This window comes from Triturus cristatus, chromosome 4_2 (genome assembly GCF_964204655.1).
Source record: "Triturus cristatus chromosome 4_2, aTriCri1.1, whole genome shotgun sequence".
NCBI lineage: Eukaryota > Metazoa > Chordata > Amphibia > Caudata > Salamandridae > Triturus > Triturus cristatus.
Window position 1 is genome coordinate 288,529,110 of NC_140586.1, and position 22,404 is coordinate 288,551,513.

At 47.9% G+C, this 22,404-nt stretch overlaps 1 protein-coding gene and 1 long non-coding RNA gene across 4 annotated transcripts in view; one reads left to right on the plus strand and one right to left on the minus strand.

The window, feature by feature from the left end:
• LOC146833662 (polyisoprenoid diphosphate/phosphate phosphohydrolase PLPP6-like) overlaps window positions 1-19,474 on the plus strand; it is a 174,737-nt gene extending 155,263 nt beyond the window's left edge. For all 3 annotated transcript variants that reach the window (XM_085601546.1, XM_085601547.1, XM_085601544.1), the window contains exon 3: window positions 13,510-19,474. In XM_085601546.1, the coding sequence (XP_085457672.1) occupies window positions 13,510-13,880 (371 nt within the window). In that variant the 3' untranslated portion in view covers window positions 13,881-19,474. The remainder of the gene's footprint in view (window positions 1-13,509) is intronic.
• LOC146833663 (uncharacterized) overlaps window positions 1-22,404 on the minus strand; it is a 74,705-nt gene that overhangs the window by 39,728 nt on the left and 12,573 nt on the right. The window lies entirely within an intron of this gene.

Genomic DNA, 22,404 nt, shown 5'->3' on the forward strand with positions numbered 1-22,404 from the left:
TGTCTTTCTGTGTACGCCACATGCATCTCATGTAATTTGCTATTGTGCTAACTCTGTAAAGCTCTCGGATACCCTCGGGCTAAGATTGCGCAATACAAAACTCAACAAATAAATAAATAAAAATAAATAAACCCATATGAAAATCAGTACAGGTCTGCTTCAAAAGGGTCACTCCTGCCCAATCTGACAAATCCATATTCGTCCTGAATGAGGTTATAAATAGAATAAACAGTTATGTGGGTGAGCAGTTTTGACAACGAAGCTTTGCAGTTATAGTAATGGAATATGAGTGCTAATTGGTTTCTGATGAATGTAAACAATACTACAGAGATAACTGATAAATAGCTTCATTGCAGTGATTTTAAGCCAAGAGAAGAAGCCCTATTTTTAAAGCAAATTGAGGTGCTATTTACCAAAACACTAAATAATTTACAAAAATAGCTATGGCTAATGACTGCACACCACAGTCAGTCCTTCATGGTCATATCCGGTATTTGTAAAGCGCCAACTACTCACCCCTACGGGTCTCAAGGCGCTAGGGGCCGTCATGGAAATTAAGTGAGCTATTGCCCAGAGTCACATGGTGCTGAGCTGCCGCCAGAGCCGGGGATCGAACTGTGACACACCTCTCCACCTATGCAGTATTGCTTCCCTAAACAGCATCATATTAAGGATACTGCTGGTGCAATTGCAGAAGATAGTGAAGTTTCTTAGCTGGAGGGGCCCCCGGTTCATCCCTAAAGATGCAAACACAGTGGTCCTCAAATATTTCAGTCTTTATTTATTATTTTGTCTCTTCAAAGCAGAAGTGAGATAATAAAGAAGTTTTGGAGAACTTTTTGAGGACTACTGTGCCTGCATCTTTAGCGACAAAATGGGTGTCCTCCAGCTCTGAATCTTCTTTACTTCATACTATACTATATGCAAGCACCCGGATACCCTCTTCGGTGATAAGTGCGCTATGAAAATCAACATTTCAAGCAGAAAACAATGTTCATGGGGAACTCATTTGAATCAATTAATAAAATTTCTTGCAAGGAATAATATATCTTGCGTGACTTAAACAGAGACAGAAAAAAAAGAAAAATTAAACCATAATTCAATTAGGCCTATCCCTTTTGTAGCAAAGTTTTTGTAGACACCCACAGAACAATTATTTTAGCTGTTCCCACTTCAGCTGAAGTGAGTATAATTTATTTTGGATAGACAGTATTTCAAGTAAAAAGCAGATATAAAAGAATTTCCAATTGTGTATTTACACTATATACATTTCCACAATTTTGCCGTGACTTTGTGACCCCAGTGAAGTGACCATAACCAAAACGGTGCAATAAACGTAGTGCTATTAAGGAATGGAGGCGATGGTTATTGGTAATTAAAAGGGGAGCCCTTTGGAGATATAATAAACTCAATTCTTCATAGACCAATTAGAGTTTCACAGGTGCTCTCCCTTTTTCAGTTGTCGACGATGTTTTGACCCTCTTGTGATACGGGGCCTCTTCATGACGGGAATACTGGGGACTGGAGGTGGGACATAGTATTAGTGACCGTGTAGGAATAATAATGATCTGTGGGCTTGTAGGTCAAGGACAGGACTTGCTTACCCGGCAGGACTGTTAAGGTGCTCAAAGTGCAGGAATCTTCCTAATATAAGGATACTTCTCGGTTGTATTCAGGTTTATGGTTCCTATCAATGACATGGGTAAGAATGAATATCAACACCAGGGATGGTGTATGAATTGGGGCAAGTGATCGAGGTGCTCATGGTACGGCTTACTCTTGTGGAGAATTAGCCACTTAATGGCTTCAGGCAGTATTCACAGTAACTCAAGGTAACCTTAGGTCCTATCAGTAAAAGACTAGTTAATCAGTGTATAATGATTAATGGTGGGTATTACCCTCACCTGAAAGTACAGCGTAGATATATTTATTAAAATCAGCACAGAGGTCTGTGACCCTACTCACCGATATAACGCGGTGAGTGAATAATTCAATTTTTTTGATAATCAATTTTATTAGATTTTGAAGAGAACAAGGAATTCATTGACATTGAATCGGACACATTATACACGCACAATGCAAGCAACAGAAGGGACAAGAATTCCTAAAAGCCTTCCGGGGGAGGGCATACCCTCCACTGAGAAAAGGACCGTGTACAAAAACACTGGAAAACCTCAGATCCTCAATAAGTTGAACCATTTGCCCCAGATTTTACCAAACAGTTCAGGACATCCCCGGGCTGCAAAGAGAGGCTCCTCCTGAGTGCCACACCAGTCCACTCCCTTCCTCCATCTCCGAACTGAGGGGGGTTTGGCCTGAGACAGAATGCCGCAATGTCTCGCTTTGCCACCGCCAACGCCGTGCCCAACAAGCGCTTATCAGCCCGGGATCCATCAAGGCCGTCAAACACCCCCAGGAGCAGATGCCGCGGTTCATGGGGCACCTCCCACCCAAGGGCCTGCGTGAGCTCCCGCTCCACCACGGTCCAGAATGTCGCTAGGGCGGGACATTGCCACACCATGTGGTAGAAGTCAGCTGGAGCCCGTTGGCAGCGTGTGCAGGATGTAGAGAGACGTAAGCGGGCGGTGTATAGGCGTGCGGGGGAAAGGTAAGCTGCATGGCGATAGTAGAGTTGGACTAGATGCAGCTTGGAGGAGGTCATCAGCGTTTTGGGTGCCATAAGGGCATCCCTCCAATCTGCGTCTTCCAGGGGACCCAACCACCCCTCCCAGCGAGCGCGAAGCCGATCTAGGACCACAGGGCTGTTGTTCACGAGGGAGCTGTAGATCCGCGACACCCCTCCTCTACCCAGGTTCCCCATCATCACCTGGGCCTCCAGGGGGCTGAATTCAGGAAAGGACACGGGGGAGGGGACGTGGACCTGAAGGGCGTGCCGCAATTGTAGATACCTATAGAATTGGGAGGAATGGAGGGAGTGACGGTGTTGTAGGTCTGCAAAGGATCTGACATGGTGCCCCACCCAGACGTCTCCCAACAGCGAAACCCTATGAGGTCCCACCTGCGAAAGCCCTGGAGAGAGGAAACCTCCGCCAACCACGTCCCACTCCACAGGGGTGTGTGCCTGGTAAGTCTCCGATCCCACTTTACATATCTCAGCGCAGCACGCCAGGCCATAAGCACTGCCCTGGTGACGGTGGGAAGAGCCTGTGGCACCGGGCTCCCGTACAGATAGGCTTGGAGCTGCGAAAAATCTAGTGAGCTAAGTTCCACTCTGTACGCTGGGTCGGACCAGCCCCCCGCAAACCAATCATGGATCACGATAAGCCGTGTGGCCAGGTAGTAGAGGTGGAGATTAGTCACCCCCATTCCCCCATCATAGGGGGGTATGCGGCAGCGCACCAGGGACATTCGCGGCCTCTTTCCCCCCCCCCCCACAGGAAGCGAGTAAGGCCCCAGTCCATTTCCCGGAACCAACTCCCCGGGAGATACAGGGTAACATTTTGTAGTATGTATAGGAAGTGGGGGAGGACCATAATTTCCCAAGGAGGTAATTACCACTAGAAAGTGGAATAATTTTAACCCCTCATCCTTCACACTCGCATTGGGGGAGCAGAAACCTATGCTAGATAATAACATTGACACAGCGAATGAGCAGATTGAGGCCTGGATCACCAAGGCTTTAGATAAAGTTGCACCTTGGAATACTAGAATCCCACAGAGAGAGAAAGCAACAGCACCCTGGTTCAATGAGGAATTACGTATGGCTAAAAAAGGATGTAAAAAGGCAGAACGAACTTGGAGGAAAACCTATTGTACTAGATTAAAAGAAAAATACAATAAGGATTTAAAAGCTTACCACGCGTTGATAAAAAAAACTAGGCGTGACTTCTACTCGGTCAAAATTGATAATGCCGATAACTCCCACAAGGAACTGTTTACTATCCTAAAATTCCTCAAAAACAATGATGAGGAAAGAGTTACCACCTCCTCCAAACAGATCTGCAATGAAGTGGCGGATTTCTTTGCCAACAAAGTCACGAAGATATACTCGTCTTTTCCGACTGAGGCCCAATTGGGCTGTAATCAGCCCACGGGCAATCAGGATGAGTTTACTGGAGTGACATTAAACAAATTTATAATACAGGAGAGGGAAGAACTTATAGCCACTATTAATGGAATAAAATCGAGATCACCCCGCGATCCAGCACGACCTGAAAGAGTATTGGTAGGGATTAATATGATCCTGCCGTACATCTCTGAACTTATCCAACGTTCTTTTAGGACTGGGACAGTTCCTTTAAGTTGGAAACAGGCCATCGTCAAACCTCTGAGGAAGAAATCCTCACTTGATTTCACTGTACTAGAGAACTTACGTCCCATTTCATTGCTACCTCTGATGGCAAAGATTGCAGAAAAAATTACCAATAAACAACTAGTGGAGCACATTAACGCTAATGATCTTTTTCATCCCTCTCAATCAGGTTTTAGAAAGGCGCACTCTACTGAATCAGCCTTACTAATAGCAACTGAGACCTTAAGAAAATATGCGGATGAAGGGAAGACAGCTGCGCTGATCCTACTGGATCTCAGCGCAGCTTTCGACACCGTTTCACATCCCCTGTTACTACAGAGACTAGAGGCTTGTGGCATCAGGAGCAATGCCCTCAAATGGCTGACTTCTTTCCTATCCCAACGGAGCTTTCAAGTAGTCCAACTCGCACATATATCAGACAGTCATCCATTAATGCAGGGAGTCCCTCAGGGATCTATTCTAAGCCCCACCCTGTTTAACATGTATGTGGGACCACTTGCTGAGTGTGTGCAAAAGCACGAGATATCGATCGTATCCTATGCTGACGATACCCAACTAATCGTTGTGCTATCCCAGAACAGAGAACAGGCAGCGATCCGCTTTACAAAATGCCTTGAAGAAGTGGCAGGCTGGATGACTGACCACTGTCTCAAACTTAATGGGAATAAGACAGAGGTATTGGTAGTAGGGAAAACACCTACCATTTGGTCTTCTGCATGGTGGCCTGAAACACTAGGACAAGTCCCCCTCCCTAAAACAGAAGTAAAGAATCTGGGGATCTGGGTTGATTCCAAACTGTCTTTTGACAGCCAGATACGTAAGGTTGCGGGAAAGTGTTACGGAGCAATGAAAACCCTGAGGAAGGTCATAGATTTGCTCCCATTAAAAGCCAAGAGAACCATAGTCCATGCAATAATCACATCCCAACTAGACTATGGCAACGTACTGTATTTGGGTGCATCTAAGAGAGGACTAACTAAATTACAAAGGGTGCAAAATGCTGCTGCCCGCTTAGTCCTCAGCCTCCCCTGGAGAACGAATACTAGAAGAGCCCTGGCTACCTTGAATTGGTTGCCTTTAGAAAAGAGAATCCTATTCAAGGCTATGTGTTATTGCCATCGCATACTCACATACAAAAGCCCTCTTTATCTTCAATCACTATTGACAAGATACATCCCTGGACGTAATCTACGATCCAGGGATATGGCCTTACTGACTGTCCCTAGAATATTTAGAGCCAGAATGGAAGCACGCTCCTTTAGGTACCTGGCGGCCAAATTATGGAATACTCTGCCAATGACCATGAGAACAGAACCTAGCGAAAATATTTTTCGCAGAACTCTGAAGACTTGGCTATTTCATAAAACAGATCTCTGATTGGCGCACGTCACTATTTAGGTCTACCCTTTGATATCTCAGCGCGGGGACACACCGCTAGGTGTAACCAGGCGCTTTATAAATAAATAAATACATTTTGAAAAGGGCGCTTCTACCAAGAGGGTTGAGGGGAAGAGATTGCCAGTTCATGAGGTCCGCCCTCACCCTAGTAACCAGGGGGGTGATGTTCAAGGCCCACTCGAGCTCCGGGTGTAAAGCAATCCACATCCCTAGATATTTAAAGGACTGCCTACGCAGGGGGATGGATGTCTGCCAATCAAAGCACGCCCGTGTGGGGTGCAGGGGAACCAGCGTGAATTTCGCAGAGTTAAGCCTGAGCCTGGAAGACTGCTCAAAGGCCAAAAGAGCATTCAGACATCTCGGGCCGGAACACTCGGGATCCGCCAGAAAGAGGAGGACGTCATCCGGTATAGGGCTATTTTGCCAATCTGAGTCGGGTCCCAGGCCCAGCCCCGAATGAGGGGATCTTGGCGGATAAGGCAAGCCAGGGGCTCCATCACAAGGGCGAATAAAAGCGGGGAGAGCGGGCAGCCTTGACGGGTGCCCCTCTGGATGGGGAAGGGTTCCGAGAGTACACCGTTGACAAGGACCCTAGCCCTAGGAGTGGAGTATAGGACCCGGATCAAACGCCGGAACGCGGGACCAACACCCATCCTTTCCAATACGTCACCCAGGTAGCCCCAGTCCACCGTATCAAAGGCTTTCTCAAAGTCTAATAGGAGCAGGGCCAGATACGGGGTGAGATGGCTGCGGTGTGCCAGAGCGAGGTGGAGGCGGCGTATACAATGCTGAGTGCCCCGGGCAGGCAAAAAAACGCATTGGTCCGGATGAGCCAGTGTTTGCAAGAGGGGACGGAGTCTCTGGGCTACCACTGTGGCAAAAAGATTGATCTCCGTATTAATAAGGGAGATGGGACGGTAGTCCGCGCAGGCGAGGGAGGGTGGCTGCGTCTTCGGAAGGACTACAATAGTGGCCACGTCCGTCTCAGGTGGAAAGGACCCCTCTTCCACCACGTGATTGAACAATTCCACCAAACACGGGACCAGCATATCCCGAAACGCAGCATAATACTCCTGGGGGTAGCCGTCGGGCCCGGGCCTTTTGCCGGAGCGCAACAATGAGATGGCCCCTTGTACCTCCTCGGCCGTGACGGGGCGGTCGAGAGTTGCTGAATCAGTCTGCGAGAGGCAGGGCAACTCGGTCCCAGTGTCCGCCAATAGGGCCCCCAAGGAAGACCGAGGGGTTCGGGCGGCATAAAGGGTCGCGTAATAGCTGGCGAAGGTCCGAGCGATGGCCTGAGAGGTGACATGGTGAGCCCCCCTTCACCTCGGATCTCCGGAATGATGCGGTTGGCCTTGGGGTAGGACACCAGGTTGTGCAAGAGTTTGCCATTCTTGTCGCCCCAACCGTAAATGTGTGCGACCGAGGAGCGCCAAAGCGTTTTGGCCGATTCCAGCGAGATCTGGCAGATCTCCTCCCGGATCAGTGCGAGCTGACGAATGGAGACGACATCTTCAAGGTCCGCCTAGGCGCCTTCTAGCCGCGCCGCCTGGGCCTCCAACTGCGCCAGCCTGGCGGACCGCTCTCTGCGTTTCGCATGCACCAGACCCCTACCCACCCCCTGCATTACCGCCTTGCCGGCCACCCACAAGGTCCCCGGCGAGGAGACCGAGCCGGCGTTGGTGGAAAAGTAGTGTTTCAACTCCTGCCTGAGAGACTCAAAGGTTGTGTCTTGCAGGAACCAGGCATTCATCCGCCGGCCAGGGGGTTTCCGAGACGGAGGGAGACGGGGGAGTGATCAGAGATGCCCCTTGGTAGGATCGCGGCCCTGGTCACCAATTGACAATCTGCTGCCGGTAACAGGAGCAGGTCGACACGAGAGTGCGTGCCGTCGGCTGCGGATGTATGTGTGTACTGCGCTCTACGGAGATTCCTAACTCTCCTGGTGTCACAGAGGCCTAAGGCGGAGGACCAGTCAGATAGTCGTTTTGCAGAGGACAAACGGGAAGCTGATGGGGTGCCCGTCGCATCACGTGAGGGATGCAGGACCGCGTTAAATTCGCCCCCCACAACCATCAGACCCTAGGGAAGGGAAGCAAGGACCTGCGTTAGCTGGGTAAGGGTAGCGGCCAGATTGGCGGGAGGAATGTAAGTACACAGAAGGCTAAGAGGATGTCCCTCGATCATGCCCGTTATGGCCACATATCGGCCCTGCAAATCCGTTACAACCTGCGTCAGGGTGAAGGGAAGCCCTTTCCGGAGCAGTATCGCCACCCCTCGGGAACCTCGCGTAAAACCTGAATGCCAAACCCTGTCGAACCCATAGCGGGTGAGGAAGTTACATCGGGAACCCAGGAGATGCGTCTCCTGGAGGAGCAAGATGTCCGGGCCATGGCGCTGAGCACTGCGTAGAACCGCTGTACGTTTGGTCCGGTCCAAAAGACCATTCACGTTCCAAGAAAGGATGTGCAGGGCCCTATGCGGAGTGGATATCATCTTGGTGGGTAATGTGCGTAAAGAGGGACCGCAGTGTGAACGGCCCCAGGGAACACAATGAACCTCACCCAGTGCCTCGGTGTGAGGGGCGCGTGGGGCAAGGAGTCGCTTGTCGGCGTCGAAGGCTTTTGTGCGTGTGTGTCTAACAAGAAAGCCCAGAGACAGTGGCCCGTGGGCGGCTAAAAACAACAATCGGGAGACAACGGTCTTCCCCCCCTCCCACTCCCCCAACTCTCCCCACCCTACACTTCTGAAAAGGAAGCATCTGTCACCCTGAAAGGAAATAAGTCAAAAGAGCAACCTTATAAACAGACTAGGTGCTAAGCTAAAAAGTTTAGCGAGGCAGGAATACTGTGAAGATGGACCCCCCTCCTTAAATACGGATGAAATGCCATATCAGCTGCCACAACACATAGAACTGCATACATTATGAAATGCAGGTAAATCCAGGGAATGAAGGAGGAAATGAGTCAAACAACAGTGAAGAGTCCCCAGAGCGCGCGCTTCCCCCCCCAATTCCAGAGCTAAGGGGACAGATGCGCGGGTCCAGAGCCAAGCCGGGGGACCGATCACAACATTGACCTCCAGCCAAAGGCTGCAGGGTCTCTGCCCCAGGGGGCAGAAGGGCGGCTCCGTACTTAAGAGGTCGAGAGTTGAATCGGTAAGTGATCGGTGTCAGCCGCAGTCAAGCAACCTCGTCGTCACCAAAGCCACGGAGCGCCGGGCTCCGAGACAGGTCAGAGTCGGACACTGCTTGGCATGGGGTCTTCGGGCCGCCCGGGCTACCACTCAAGTCCACCCGCCGGACAGGCGGGTCTGCGGAACCGGAGCCCTGGATCAAAGCTTGAGAGGGGGGCGCCCGGACGATACCCCTGGTGATGGGGACGCCCCCCCCGACGGGCATTCTTCTTATGGGACCTGGTGCGACGCCTCCGGGGCTGAGGTGTAGTCGGGAGCGCCTGTGAAGGATCCCAGTGTGTTGAAGGGGAGGGCAACCGAGTCGCAAGGGGCCGCTCCTCCATGAGCCAGCTCCAGGCCACCTGTGGGGTATCAAAGAAGATAGTTTGATTTTGGAAGAGGACCTTGAGCCGGGCCGGGAAGCGAAGGCCGTACCGGAGACACAATTGCCGGAGCTTCTGCTTTACCTCGTCGTAAGTTCGCCTCTGAGCTTGCACTTCCCTGGCGTAGTCTGGGAAGACCAAGATTCTGGCGTTCTGAAAGTGTAGCGGGCCCTTTGCCCTGGCCGCGCCCAGGATAGCGTCTCTGTCTCTAAAGTTAAGGACCCTCAGAATTATGGGGCGGGCAGGAGCTCCGGGCGGAGGTTGAGGAGCCAAGGAGTGGTGGGCCCGCTCGACAGCAAACCATGGCGAGAGGGAGTCCTTAGGCATCCAGGAGCGCACCCAGGATTCCACAAAAGTGTCAACACGACCGTGCTCCACTCCTTCAGGAAATCCTACCAGGCGCAGGTTGTTACGTCGCGACCTGTTTTCGGCGTCCTCAGCCCTGCGGTGGAGCTCCGAGGTCTGAGTCTGAAGGTGCGCCACCTGGGTCTTGAGTTGGCCGATGTCGTCCTCCGCTGACGAGATACGAGCCTCCGCCTCTGCGACTCGTGCCGTCGCGTTGCGCAAATCCTGACGGATGAGAGCCATGTCGATCCGTACTTCTCCGATCTTATTCTCGACGGATGCCTGCGATGCGCCTATCGCTTGCAGGATGGTGGTGAGGTCACCCCCGGGGGCACCCGACCCACTGGGCGCACCGCTGCCCTGGTCTCTGTCCGGTGTAGTAAATTGGTCCATTGTCGTTTGGGTCCGGGGGGGCCGAAGCCTACTGGGTACGGCTTTTGCCCATGGCCAACAAAACTGGCCCCTAACGACACAGGACGGGCGAGCTGTTCCACGGTGGAGGAGGGAGGGGACCCGCCACACCCAGACCGTCAGTACTCGGGTCCAGGCGCCTAAAGTCCCCCTCGAGCCCAAGACAGGCGGTCGCAGTCCAATGGGTTGCTCCAGGTGGTAGGCCCCACACGATGAACCAGCGGGGAACGGGCACTCCTTTTGGCGACCACTACTCCAGCGCTTTCAAACCGGTCCCCCCCGTCTAGTAGCCGCCACCTCCCCTCGGGGGCAAAGCGGAGGGCCACGACGAACAGGCAGTCCATGTGAGGCCGAGGCCCGGAGTCCGATAAGTAATAAGCTTTCCCACTCCCGCCGGACGGGTCAAGGACGCGCCTCAGATCCGGGAGCGCGGTTTAGAAGGACGCGGGGGATGCCACTCCGACGAGGGGGGCAGGAGGCGTTGCCTCGCCGCCACCCAACAGGGTGGCTGAATCCCACCTCGGCCCCCCCCCCCAGGGGCTCCGTTGGAGAGGCAGACCAATGCTCGGCCCTGACGGTCTGTGGAGGGAACCGGTCCAGGACCAGAGGAGGCGCGGGAACAGAGGGTGGCAGCAGAGGAGGGGGGGCAGGGTATCAATCCGCCCGACCGCCCCCGCCACCCGACGTAGTGGCCGATCTCCGACCCCCACACCACTCACCGGAGTCACCCTCGGTGCGGCCGGCAGACCCCCGCACTAGTCACTGCCAACATCAACGCCTCCAGCCGAACCGTCGGCCCGACCCTGGGCACACCCTCTGCTACCCGCCATGGTAGCCAAAGTCAGCACCTCACCAAGCCTCCTGGGCCCACACACATCAGGCTGGAGGTGGGTGCCGAAGAGCCTGCCTGGGGGTCAGCAGCTCAGGCCGTGCTGCGCCCCCCCGGCCGCCCCAAGTTCTGTAGGTCAACCAGCAGGATGACGAATCAAACCCTCAAAGCATCATCCTCCACTCCGCACCGTCGGTTCAGTCCAAGGGGGGGGGAATCAGGGCTCGATAGCTAAGGCTGGCCAGGGCTGCCGCACCTCCCCCGCTGCTCAGCACCACCGCACGGGAGGGGGACGCTGTGAAGAGACTGTGAACAGGTGCAAGCAGCCTCCCCTCACTCCGCTGCCCGGTACCGGCAGCCGATCTCCCGCTCCCTGAGGCCCGCACTCACCGCAGTCAAGAGGTAGCGAGTTCCCGCACGCGGGAACCGCCCAACCCTGAAAGTCCTCCACAGCGGTGCTCAAGGACACTCCGACGAAGCAGCCAGGACTCCCCGCCGTCCACACCACCGGGAGAGCCCCTGCCAAGGGGGTGGAGGGGTCAACCGCGTCAGGGAGCCGCCACAGCAAAGCGGGACCTCAGCGGGGCCGCCATCTTGCTCCGCGGCGGCCGGCCGGGTGAACTGACGCCCACCGGCCGCGGCAGCTTCGATCGCGGGCCCAAAACCTTCCGGAGCAGCGCCGGAGATGCACGGGAGCCCCAGCAGCACGGGACCCAGGTAGAAGGCAGCAGAAGCGGCCGTAGAAAAGGCGGATGACGGAGGGGGTCCAGAGCACTTTCAAAGTGCGACCGCCATCCCGACGCCTTCGGCCACGCCCCGTGAATAATTCAATTATGGATGATTTTTCATCACTTGTCTAAAGGTAACATTGACAGTCTAAAATTAATCTTCAGACATAGTTAATATAGACTTAAGTTCACAATGCAGCATGTGGGTCATTGACCCTACTCACCAATTAGCATCGCGGTGAGCGAGTACATTTATTACTGTTCAGTTGCCGTCATGGGTTCTGTAAGTGACAATAGCGGTCACAATTAGTCTGGCGGACTTAATAAATCAAGGGAGCAGTAAGCTACGGGATTTGGCTAACCCAATAAACCGTGCGGCGATCCGCTCTTGCTGGTGCTCAATAGGAAAGACATGATCGGCTGGTGGGTTGAAATACCGGCTGCCGATACGCGTGCGTGCCGCACCATGGCCGAGCAGGGCATGCGCTTTAAGGTTGCTGGAGTGGTTGAATCTGATCCGCATCCAAAGTAGCGGCCATTAGGGAATGGATGTCACTTGAGGGAACTCGAACGCTTTCCAAAGGAGAGCGATAGTATATTGAGCGATGCTGTATTAACTTCGCAGAAGGATGCAAACGTACTTCAACATAACATTAACATTATAATATAACTATATAGGAAAGTATGCCCTGTACTACGGTCTATAATATTGCCACACGGTATTGCTTCTGTCCGCAGTTAAACATTGTGAATCTATGTAGCTTATAAGGAAGACTCTTTGAATCTATTATAGAGCAAAACTGTAGACATTGTGGTTTATTAGTTGAGCTGCTTTCGCTGAGGGTTTTCAAGACTTATCAAATTTGGCCCATGCACACTTCATTGCTGCTGATAGGGCCAGATATGTGTCCCGCATTTGTTGGGAGAAGCAGGTTAAGCTTTGCTGAAAGTGATGACTTACCCCTTTATTGTTTGGATTGTTGGGTGTTGGGAGCCCTGCACTATCTGAGTATTGAATGCTTTTGTTAGTACTACACCAACTTGTTTTTAGTCTTTACTAAGTGAATATTGATGTATTTGTATTCAAGCAATGCAGGACTATGTTCCGTTGCATTTTTTCACAAATGTATTATTTATATAAGACTTTGACTGCGCAAGTTGAGTGTGGATATGTGTGTCATTGATTAACACCTACCCCCATGGGCAGTAGGTGGATACATGAGAAAATAAGAGTTACATTTTTATGAAAATGTAATAAATCACGCTTCTGGTTACCTTCTTACCATTTTGTAAAAACCACACGCAGACAGATGTTGAATTTACAGAAAACACCTGCTGTACAAATAAATGGAAAAATAAATCATTGTTTATTACTAAGTACACGATCAGCCAATAACATGCCAATATACACATGAAAAATCCGAGACCTATTGCATTGCAAATGCTTGTTCTATTTAGATTCCATGAGGCACTTTCATTGTCGAAAACAATAGTTTTCCCAGTAGGCTACGAAACCCGCTGATGCCACCTGACCTACGAGTATTTCGGACTTTGAAAGTTTATGCCTTGTACCACGGTGTTATGAATGTTTTGGTGAGTTCAGTAAAAGCTGACTAAACTTGTAATTTTTAGATATCCAACCTTCGCATTAGGTTCACGCTTTTTTCAAGACAATGCTCGAAGCCCCCTGAAATAAGATGAGCAACTGTCTGTTTGATTGGTTAATATTTGTTCATCTTACATTTACGTTGGGATTGATCTTGAGTGAGTGTTGGTTACCTGAATAAGCAGTTCATAGAAATGCTTTAATGGTCCATTTAAATAGAATATTTTTTTTATTCTCCTTGGTGGGGCTTCCTTCACTACTTTCTTTCTTAAGTGTAAAAATTGAAATTGTTGTCACCTTTATATAAACATGATTAATGGTCTCTCTCTCTTTCTCGTCCTCTCTCATTCTTTTACACTCAGCATTGATTCTAGATATCATCCTGGTGGGAGCAGTGAAAGGGCTAGTCCGACGCCGCCGGCCCACCCACAACCGAATGGACATGTTTGCATCTTTCTCCGTGAACAAGTACTCATTCCCATCAGGACATGCCACACGAGCTGCCATGGTGTCACGCTTTATCTTGAACCATCTGGTGCTGGACATCTATGTGCGGGTGCTGATTGTGCTGTGGGCAGCCATAGTCAGCCTGTCCCGGGTCATGCTGGGCCGCCACAATGTCACAGACGTGGCTTTCGGCTACTTCATGGGGCACATGCAGTACAGCTTGGTGGAGTACTTCTGGCTGTCCCCTAGCTCAGCACCCACTCTCTTCAGACTGTGGAACAATTGATTTGATTGTCATAACGGGGACTCTACAATGTCTGTCTACGTCTCTGTGTTTTTGTTGTGAATGTCTGTTTTGGCGTGGGGTTGGGCTTATTTTTCTTTTTTAAGTTTGTTCCTCCTTTCAGGTGGCAGCTATTTTCCAGAACCAACACATTTTCATGCCTCTGGGTTTCCAGTGTTGAACGCGGGGTACATATAGGTAAAGAGCAAGATAGGGGAGGTAGACACTGTATCCACATGTAGGCTGTGAATTCCAGAATCTACTGCCATAAAGTAGGCCCTCCTGGATCTCTGCCTTCACCAGGGCCGTTTCTACCATTAGGCAAGACTAGGCGGCCGCCTAGGGCGGCACAAGGGGGAGGGCGGCAAAAAACATGAGTTTGGGAATATCTAATGCATTCATTGTTCTAGCCTAATTGACAGGGGGAGAGAGTGATGGTAGAAAAAGGGAGGGGGCGGCATTTTTCAATTCTTGTCTAGGGTGGCAAAACACCTAGAAACGGCCCTGGCCTTCACACATTGTTTACCTATTGCCGGTGTTTTGGAGGGCAGAGAAGACAGAGAGCAGGACTTCTGGTTCCGATCTGGCTTCCCTGCACCAATTTTTCACGCTAGGGTATAGTTATTATTCAACAGAATTTCTAGATACTCTTGTGTCACCAGCGTTAGTTAGACACCGGCGTGCCGCATGCACTTTTGGGTTGAATTAAATGACTCATCTTTCCTGAGAATTTTTTTTTTTTTTAAATGATGGGTAAGATTTATCAGAAATTATATTGTTTAATTTTTTTTTTTTAAATTGGACTGTTTACAAGAAATAATACCTTATTTAAAACCAAACCTGTACCCCTACTTTAGTCACTCTCACTCACTGCCCTGTATTTCCTAATAGAATTAGTTGAATCAGACCTCCTCAAGATTTTTCTGTGCAAAAGTGTAACCGGCTGTGGCTGAGGCTGGGATTCCCTGCAAAGTCTTAAGTGTTGTGGAAAGAAGAATTCTGCCATTTCAGACGCGACTCTGAATGCTCTTAGCACTAGTAGTTATAAGCATATATTTTTTTTTTTATCTTGCCATGGCACTTTTCCAAAATGTGCTTTACAAACAGTTCATGCTTATGGAAAAGGCTTAAGTGGGCCTAGATCATACCAGGATGCTTAAATGATCTGAAGAAGGGGAGCTAGGTATTGGCTTCAGGGCTGTTTTTAAAGAAAGATTTTTTTTATTTGAAATCACAACTCAAGATTAGACATAGTGCTTTTTTAAATGCCGCTTATAATCTACATCCTGAGGCACTATACACAAGGAAAGAGATTGAGTACAGTGTGCTTAAACACGTTGTGTGAGAAAGGAAGAAACATTTTGTGTGGTATTACTAGGTGACCCAATGATCTAGGTTAAAGCCACCTTTCCACTGCCCCCTGCCTGAGCTGCAGTATTGTGTCATGAATAAGTCACACATGCAGCTGCAGCAAATAATTTTAGTTTGTATCTGATTCTCTTGCAGCTTGTAGGCGAACACCTCTGTTAGGGAGTAAGGTATTCACTCATATGCTCTCCAGCAAGGGAGATATCAAGCAGAACTTTCTGTCGCACCTAATTGGCGTGGGAGTAATTCCCTTGTATTTAATGTACCAAAACAATCTCATATTAGAAAAACTTAATCTTTAATGGAGCAATCTGTGATGATAGTGGACATTCCATCTGCCAATGGCTTCTACTGGATCTAGTTGTGGCACGTGGTCTATTTTCATTTAAACTATATATTCCCAGCAAAAAACCAGGCACGAGTCCTGTCCAACTAGAGAAGCCAATAGACACAGCTAGACAACAGCCGAGCCACAACTGTCATTGACTCCATAGCCATTCAGTGGATTTAAACAAACGTGCCCGTTGTTGGATACTACAAATATACAATGCGTAACTGGTGAGCTGGTATATCCACTAGTGAAAATCTGCTCACTTGCGGCAGCAGATTTAGTAGCTGCATTGGCCAACAGTAGCCTACCTCTCCCCAATCAAGAGTTCACTAACTTTGAAAATTACCAGTTTTGCAAAATTCTGTGTAGCGCAACCGAATCATTCACACGCCAACCATAGCCCTGCAGATCTTTGTTGAATGATCTCTCCCTGGGCTCCAAGAATGAAGGAAGGATACAGAGAATGTATATAGGGTTGTGTCCCAGTCCCACGTTCCCCCTGTTCCAGGCAGAAGATGCAAGTATGTATTCTTTCACAGGAGAAACCCCACTTATTAACATGAATGGGTTTAAGTAAAACCCCACCATAAAGCCACAACCTGAAGCTAGCAACAGTCTCTCAAAGGGGTTGAACAATTGCAGAAGCATTCACTCTTTCGGTTGGGAATTTGTTGACATTCTTCATAGCATGTAGTATCCAGCTCCTTTCTAAATGGAATTGATGTTTTTTTAAGGTAAGGAGGGCCTGATTTGAGATTGAAATCCCACTGCATGTTGATACCCACATGCTGTGGTGCTCAGTGGTCATTACATTGTAAGCCCAGACAGACCAAAGTGGTTACATCTCTGCAATAAAAGATAAAGTCACTGCTCAGAAGTACTTTAAAGTGGGCCCTAAGGTAACATAATTTAATTGAAGATAAAGGGCACCCACAATTATGTATAAGATGTGCTGCAATAAGGAGGTTCCCATGTGAGAATTGCATTGTTATTGTAACCTCATGGTGAGAGAGGTGGCAAGGAGAGTACCAACAACAAGTTAAATGTCCCAAAAACCCTTGTCCTCATCACTTCAAGGGGAATCGTTGCTGCTGCTATGAAAGTGACTAAATGTTGCTCAGGGTCAATGCTAGTTCTCTCACCCACCAGGCAAAATAACTCACTTTCTCTTTCAGGTTATTTTAATGAGAGACCTTTCAGTCACAGAAACGAGGATAAAACCATGGCCTGTAGGCTCACACAACCAGGGAATCTTTTGGTCTGTGCCATTGTCTTTACAAAAGCAACGGCCCTTGGACCTGAGTTAGGCATAGAAGGGCTACTGCACATTGAATGGAAGTCCCTATTCTAAAGTAGCTGAAATGGGAAACCATTACATATAGGGGAAAGACAACACTGTTTTTACGAAGATCTTTGCAGCTAATGTCAAATATGTTGTGTGCAGAAGGAGGAATGGGAGGCCCTATCTTTGAGACCTAGGAAGTGTTCTGTGTTTGGTTTTGATGTAGTAATGTGCCATTGTGACAGCAGAGAAAGTTTTAGTGATATTTTTTCAACCTATTTGTGTCTTTTGAACACCTCGTAACTGTGAAAATCACACCAATTCACGTGTTTTATTGTGCAGGTTAGTAGGGCAGGTATAATTGCCCCCTTAAGTGTGAGATCGAAATGTTTAGAAATCTTGTAGGATGTTTGGGTTGTAATGGGTTGGCCGATTATCTGATGACAAATGGTAGTATATTGAAATAAGGGTGTGCAGTTTGTTGCACTGGGGAAGCACTGATTTGTGAATAAATGCAAAGTAGGGCTTATCTTATTTTAACTTTATTATTATGTGAAAATTAGCATATTTGGGCCTGCATCACTTAAAAGTGTACAGCAGGAGCCATTGCTACCAAGAATTTAATCTGAGTTGCCCAGCTCCTGAACTTATGATTCGTTACTAAGGACAAAACTATATGCCACAAAATAATTACAACCATGAATATTGTTTTTCAGAAACTGATCGTCCTCAGATTCGTAGGCTTAGAATACTCCCCTATTGCACTGGCAGAACTTTGATCCCCTTACAGATTTACAAATGGTTGTTTGTTTGGTGTCAGTAATGGCAGAGATGAGTAAAAACAAAGGAATGGAGGGGCATATTATCAAGGACGGCGTTAAAAATTATCACCGGTTTTTACGGCAGAAAACTGCTGCTAAAGCGGCGATAATGGGCTTGATAATATGCCGCAGAGAATTCCCATAGAAGTCCATGTTCTGGTGTGAACATGGGCTTCTATTGGAATTCTCCAGGGCCTATTATCAAGCCCATTATCGCCGCTTTAGCTGCAGTTTTCTGCCGCTAAACCGGCGATAATTTTAACGCCGTCCTTGATAGAATGCCCCGGAATGTGTCTAGAGGAACTCCCAGTGGGTGCTATTGGTTCTACTAGAGTTCTCCTCTCACCAGCTGTGGATCCCGATTTTTCTCTGCCATAGAAACTCAAGCTAACCTCACTGACGAGGCCCAAAAAGGCCCAAACTTATTTGGGGTTGCTTGTGTTCCTGGTTACTGTTGACTCTGTCTTCTAGTTTGGTCTGGATTTTCTCTTTTGGGGTGGAGTCATAACTATTTACATACGATTGATCCCTGCAATTGGACGGACAATCTAAAAAAGATCAAATTCCTCAAAGTAACTTACCAATTGCTTTAAATTGATGCAACCATTTCCATCAATCATTTGTGGGCTTTCTGTTATCTTTGACCTCTAACCCGATCGGACACCCGGGATGTAGTTTACGCTTCTGAATTAGGGGGAGGGGTTAGTCCATGACAGCAGACTGATTGTTACTGGAAAATAAGTGTACATAGAACTGCAATATTGCTCTTTTTGTCTTCAGATATTGCGCCAATGAGCAGTTTCAACACTTGTGGTCAGACCTAGGTAAATCCACCTCATTGGTATCGGACACAGATTTTGCACTCCAAAAACTGAGTACAATATAGATTAATCCGATTACCTGATTCCAAGTGAAGTTTGATGAAGGCACCTGTGATATTATATGTTGTTTCCTATATCTTAATTAAAGGTTCTAAGACCTAAACCTCAAGAGGTCTATAACCCCCTGTTCCCCCTGACTGCTGAATTCTACCCTTATCACAGTCTGCTGTTATATGTTTACTCAAGAGCAGGTGATCACTCTTCTACTGGTGGTACTGCTCTAAACACCTTTAGCTGATTGCGGTTTGAGGTAAGCACCTTTGAACTACTGTGAAAACCCTTCTCTTTCCTTCATGTGAATGTCAGTGTCACTTCGTTCCTTTGTATTTGTGTCTGTTGAAAAGTAAATTGCAAATACTGAAGATGCCAGCACCACTGTGTTCTGTGTTCCGATGCGTCAGATGCAGTTTTCTACAAAGACCATGTGAGCACTTTGCAAAAGGACCAATCCAGCCTGTGAACAATTTTCATAACCCCAATACAAACTATTGCGTTCCCGTAAAAGTAGTGATCAAAGTTTCATTGGGCATCTTCTGTGTCACCGCCATCCTGCTAACTGAGTACCTCCTCAGCCAGTGTCTAAATTCATGGTATCTGAAGCATTCTTTCTCTGTCACCCCATGTATCCTCTTCCAGTTCTCAAAACTTCTAATCTGCCCACCTTGCAATAGATTGGGTTTGGAGCGGCAGTCGTTCCCTCTTTGACTCTTAAAAGCCACTCCATCCATTGGCATGGGGAAAATAGTTCTTTGTTTGATTCAACCTTATCTGGTATTTTGAGATTAATGAGTGCCCTGCTTTTCCAGAAGTTTCATAAACAGATCTTCGAAGACTTTGATGTTCGGATTCACCCTTTCTGCTCTTTCCTCGTGCTTACCACTCTTGTAGTTTCATTAATAAATTGAATCATCATCGCTGACGTCCAAATCCTATTTAACATTGTTCTTACCTGGTTCAAATTGTCCTGTTGTTTTTTCAACTCGTGAAAAATTGGAAATCAAGTAGACAGTGGACAGGATCCCCTCAAAATGCAATGCAATATTACAGATGCCATGCTGGTCCTTGACAGAAGGACCACATGTTTCCAGTCATGGGCTTTATTTTACAAATCATGGTTGTCAGATGCATACTTCCAATGGGTTCAATGCACTCGAACAAAGATTAAAATTCCCAGAATGCATCAGTTCCTCAGTTTTTGTCTGCTGCGAATGCCACACTGCTGTTGTGCATTGCCTCTCTTTACCATACAAAATGTCACATTTCTGTTAAACATCAGACATTGATTCTACTTCACAGTCATGTTTCCAAAAAATGTCCTGTTGATTTTGCTTCACACTCCACATAAACATCACTGAACACAAGTGTTGAAGATACACAAAACAGTAATGCAGCTCATGCAGCCACTAATAAGTAATCCAGAGGGATTCAAAAGCAAATATGTGAACCAAAATAATGTGTTTCCTTAAGCTAGGAGAATCCGGCATGAGAGAGGTAAGAATGATACAAAATTTAAAGTTAAAAACAGCAGCCACTCCCCCGCTAAGGCGGAGGAGCGCCGCCCCACTGCTCTTTGAGCAGTGGAAATAGTAAAAGTAAAATGATAATGCAGTGTTATCATTTTATTTTTCTGTACTCCGGCAGTTTTGTGGGGGCGGGGCTGGGCTTTAGTCACGGCCAGCAGGAGGAGGAGTGGTTGGTGCAGGTAAGTGCGCATGACGGTTTGGCCTGCCTTCATCAGCCGGCCAAACAGTCATGTGCACTTGGCATTTTCTCCACCTGGCTGTATTGCACAACATGGGTGGAGAACATGTACAGGCTCCAACTCACCGTCTGAACACCGAACCAGAGTGCTCAGACCAATCACGAAGCTGCTCTCATGCAAATAACAGCAGATTCTTAATTGGCTTAGGGGAGTCTGTATGCTTCCTGCTTCCGGGAGGAACAAAACAGGATGGAGGAGAGGCTGTGGCTGGCAGCCAGGTAAGTTCCATTTTTTTTCAAACCTCCCCACACCACCTGTACTATTCTGTGGCAGCTGCCACTGGTTGAAAAACATCAGGCCGATGGCCAATAGGACGTACATACACACCACTTGTAGGTAGTTTTACAATTTTATGTCATATTTGAAATGTTGATAATGTGTGCCCAGTTGCCTCTTCTCCCTTAAAAATCTTGGCAGAAAATACTTAGTTATGAGGGAACACTGTTATCCAAAACAGGGTTACGGACGGCATAAGCTGCAGCTCAGTAAAGCAAGTTATTAATGGATATGAACTGTCACTGGGAGGCCAGCGATTTTTCTACAGCTGTGTATGATGGTTGGATCGAGCATGGCTTTATTGACCCAATATTTCACTGGAAAGGTTCTTCCGAAGGAAAGAAAGGGATGGTTAAAAATACCCGATTCAGTTTTTAGCACTGTTAATTGTATGAATACATCGCATTCCATTGTTTCAACCCAAATCAGTGGCAATAAAGGACTAAAAAGGGCCAGCCACATGCAAATCAATTTTAGATGTTCTGAAAAACAGATTGACTAGCCAGAATGAATAGGGCATGTTCCAGCTGAACAGTAACACAGGCCACCCAACTAGTGTTTTGGGTTTTGAGACTGGCGAAGCAAGTTTAAGACCTTTCTCTTTACTTAATCCTCACCTAAACTGCTCGCAAGTTGCCGGATGACACTTAAATATACCCGAGTAATTTCTCTGTGCACACTCCATTCCATTCTGTAGGTTTGCATCTCTCTTTACCTACCCCTCATGCAATTGCTGCTGGGCTACCATATCTACCTCCGGACTATACTGTCCACAAATCCTACTATCTACTGTATTCTGGTTGTATGACACCACCACGCATTGATTTTCCACACGTTCCTTAAGAAGGCGGGCGGAACAACGAATGCGTCTGAACCACGCATTCTATTTACAACGCAAGTCATTACAAAGTCTTGCCTTAGGGGGGTGCTGGACTTTGGAATAGTATAATTTACTATTCCAACTCCAGTTACCAAAACAGTAGGGAAAGCGTTGGACTTTAAAGTCCAATGCCGCTTGACCTAACGCATGTCTTTGTAACGACTTGCATTGTAAATGTAATTCGTGGTTTAGACGCATTCGTTATTATGTTGCAAAGGCAATGCGTTGTTTTGCTGTCGTTATATTTGCCGTTTCCCCTGTATTCTACTTTTTATATATTGTCACTACATATTTTGTATTTCTATGTACGCCACATGCACCTCATGTAATTTGTTATTGTGCTAACTCTGTAAAGCGCTCGGATACCCTCGGGCTAAGATTGCGCAATACAAAACTCAACAAATAAATAAATAAAAATAAATAAACCCATATGAAAATCAGTACAGGTCTGCTTCAAAAGGGTCACTCCTGCCCAATCTGCTAATCCATGTTCGTCCTGAATGAGGTTATTAATAGAATAAACAGTTATGTGGGCGAGCAGTGTTGACAACGAAGCTTTGCAGTTATAGTAATGGAATATGAGTGCTAATTGGTTTCTGATAAATGTAAACAATACTACAGAGTTAATTGATAAATAGCTTCATTGCAGTGATTTTAAGCCAAGAGAAGAAGCCCTATTTTTAAAGCAAATTGAGGTGCTATTTACCAAAACACTAAATAATTTACAAAAATAGCTATGGGTAATGACCGCACACCACAGTCAGTCCTTCATGGTCATATCCGGTATTTGTAAAGCGCCAACTACTCACCCCTACGGGTCTCAAGGCGCTGGGGGCCGTCGTGAAAATTAAGTGAGCTATTGCCCAGAGTCACATGGTGCTGAGCTGAGCTGCCGCCAGAGCCGGGGATCAAACTGTGAGCCCCGT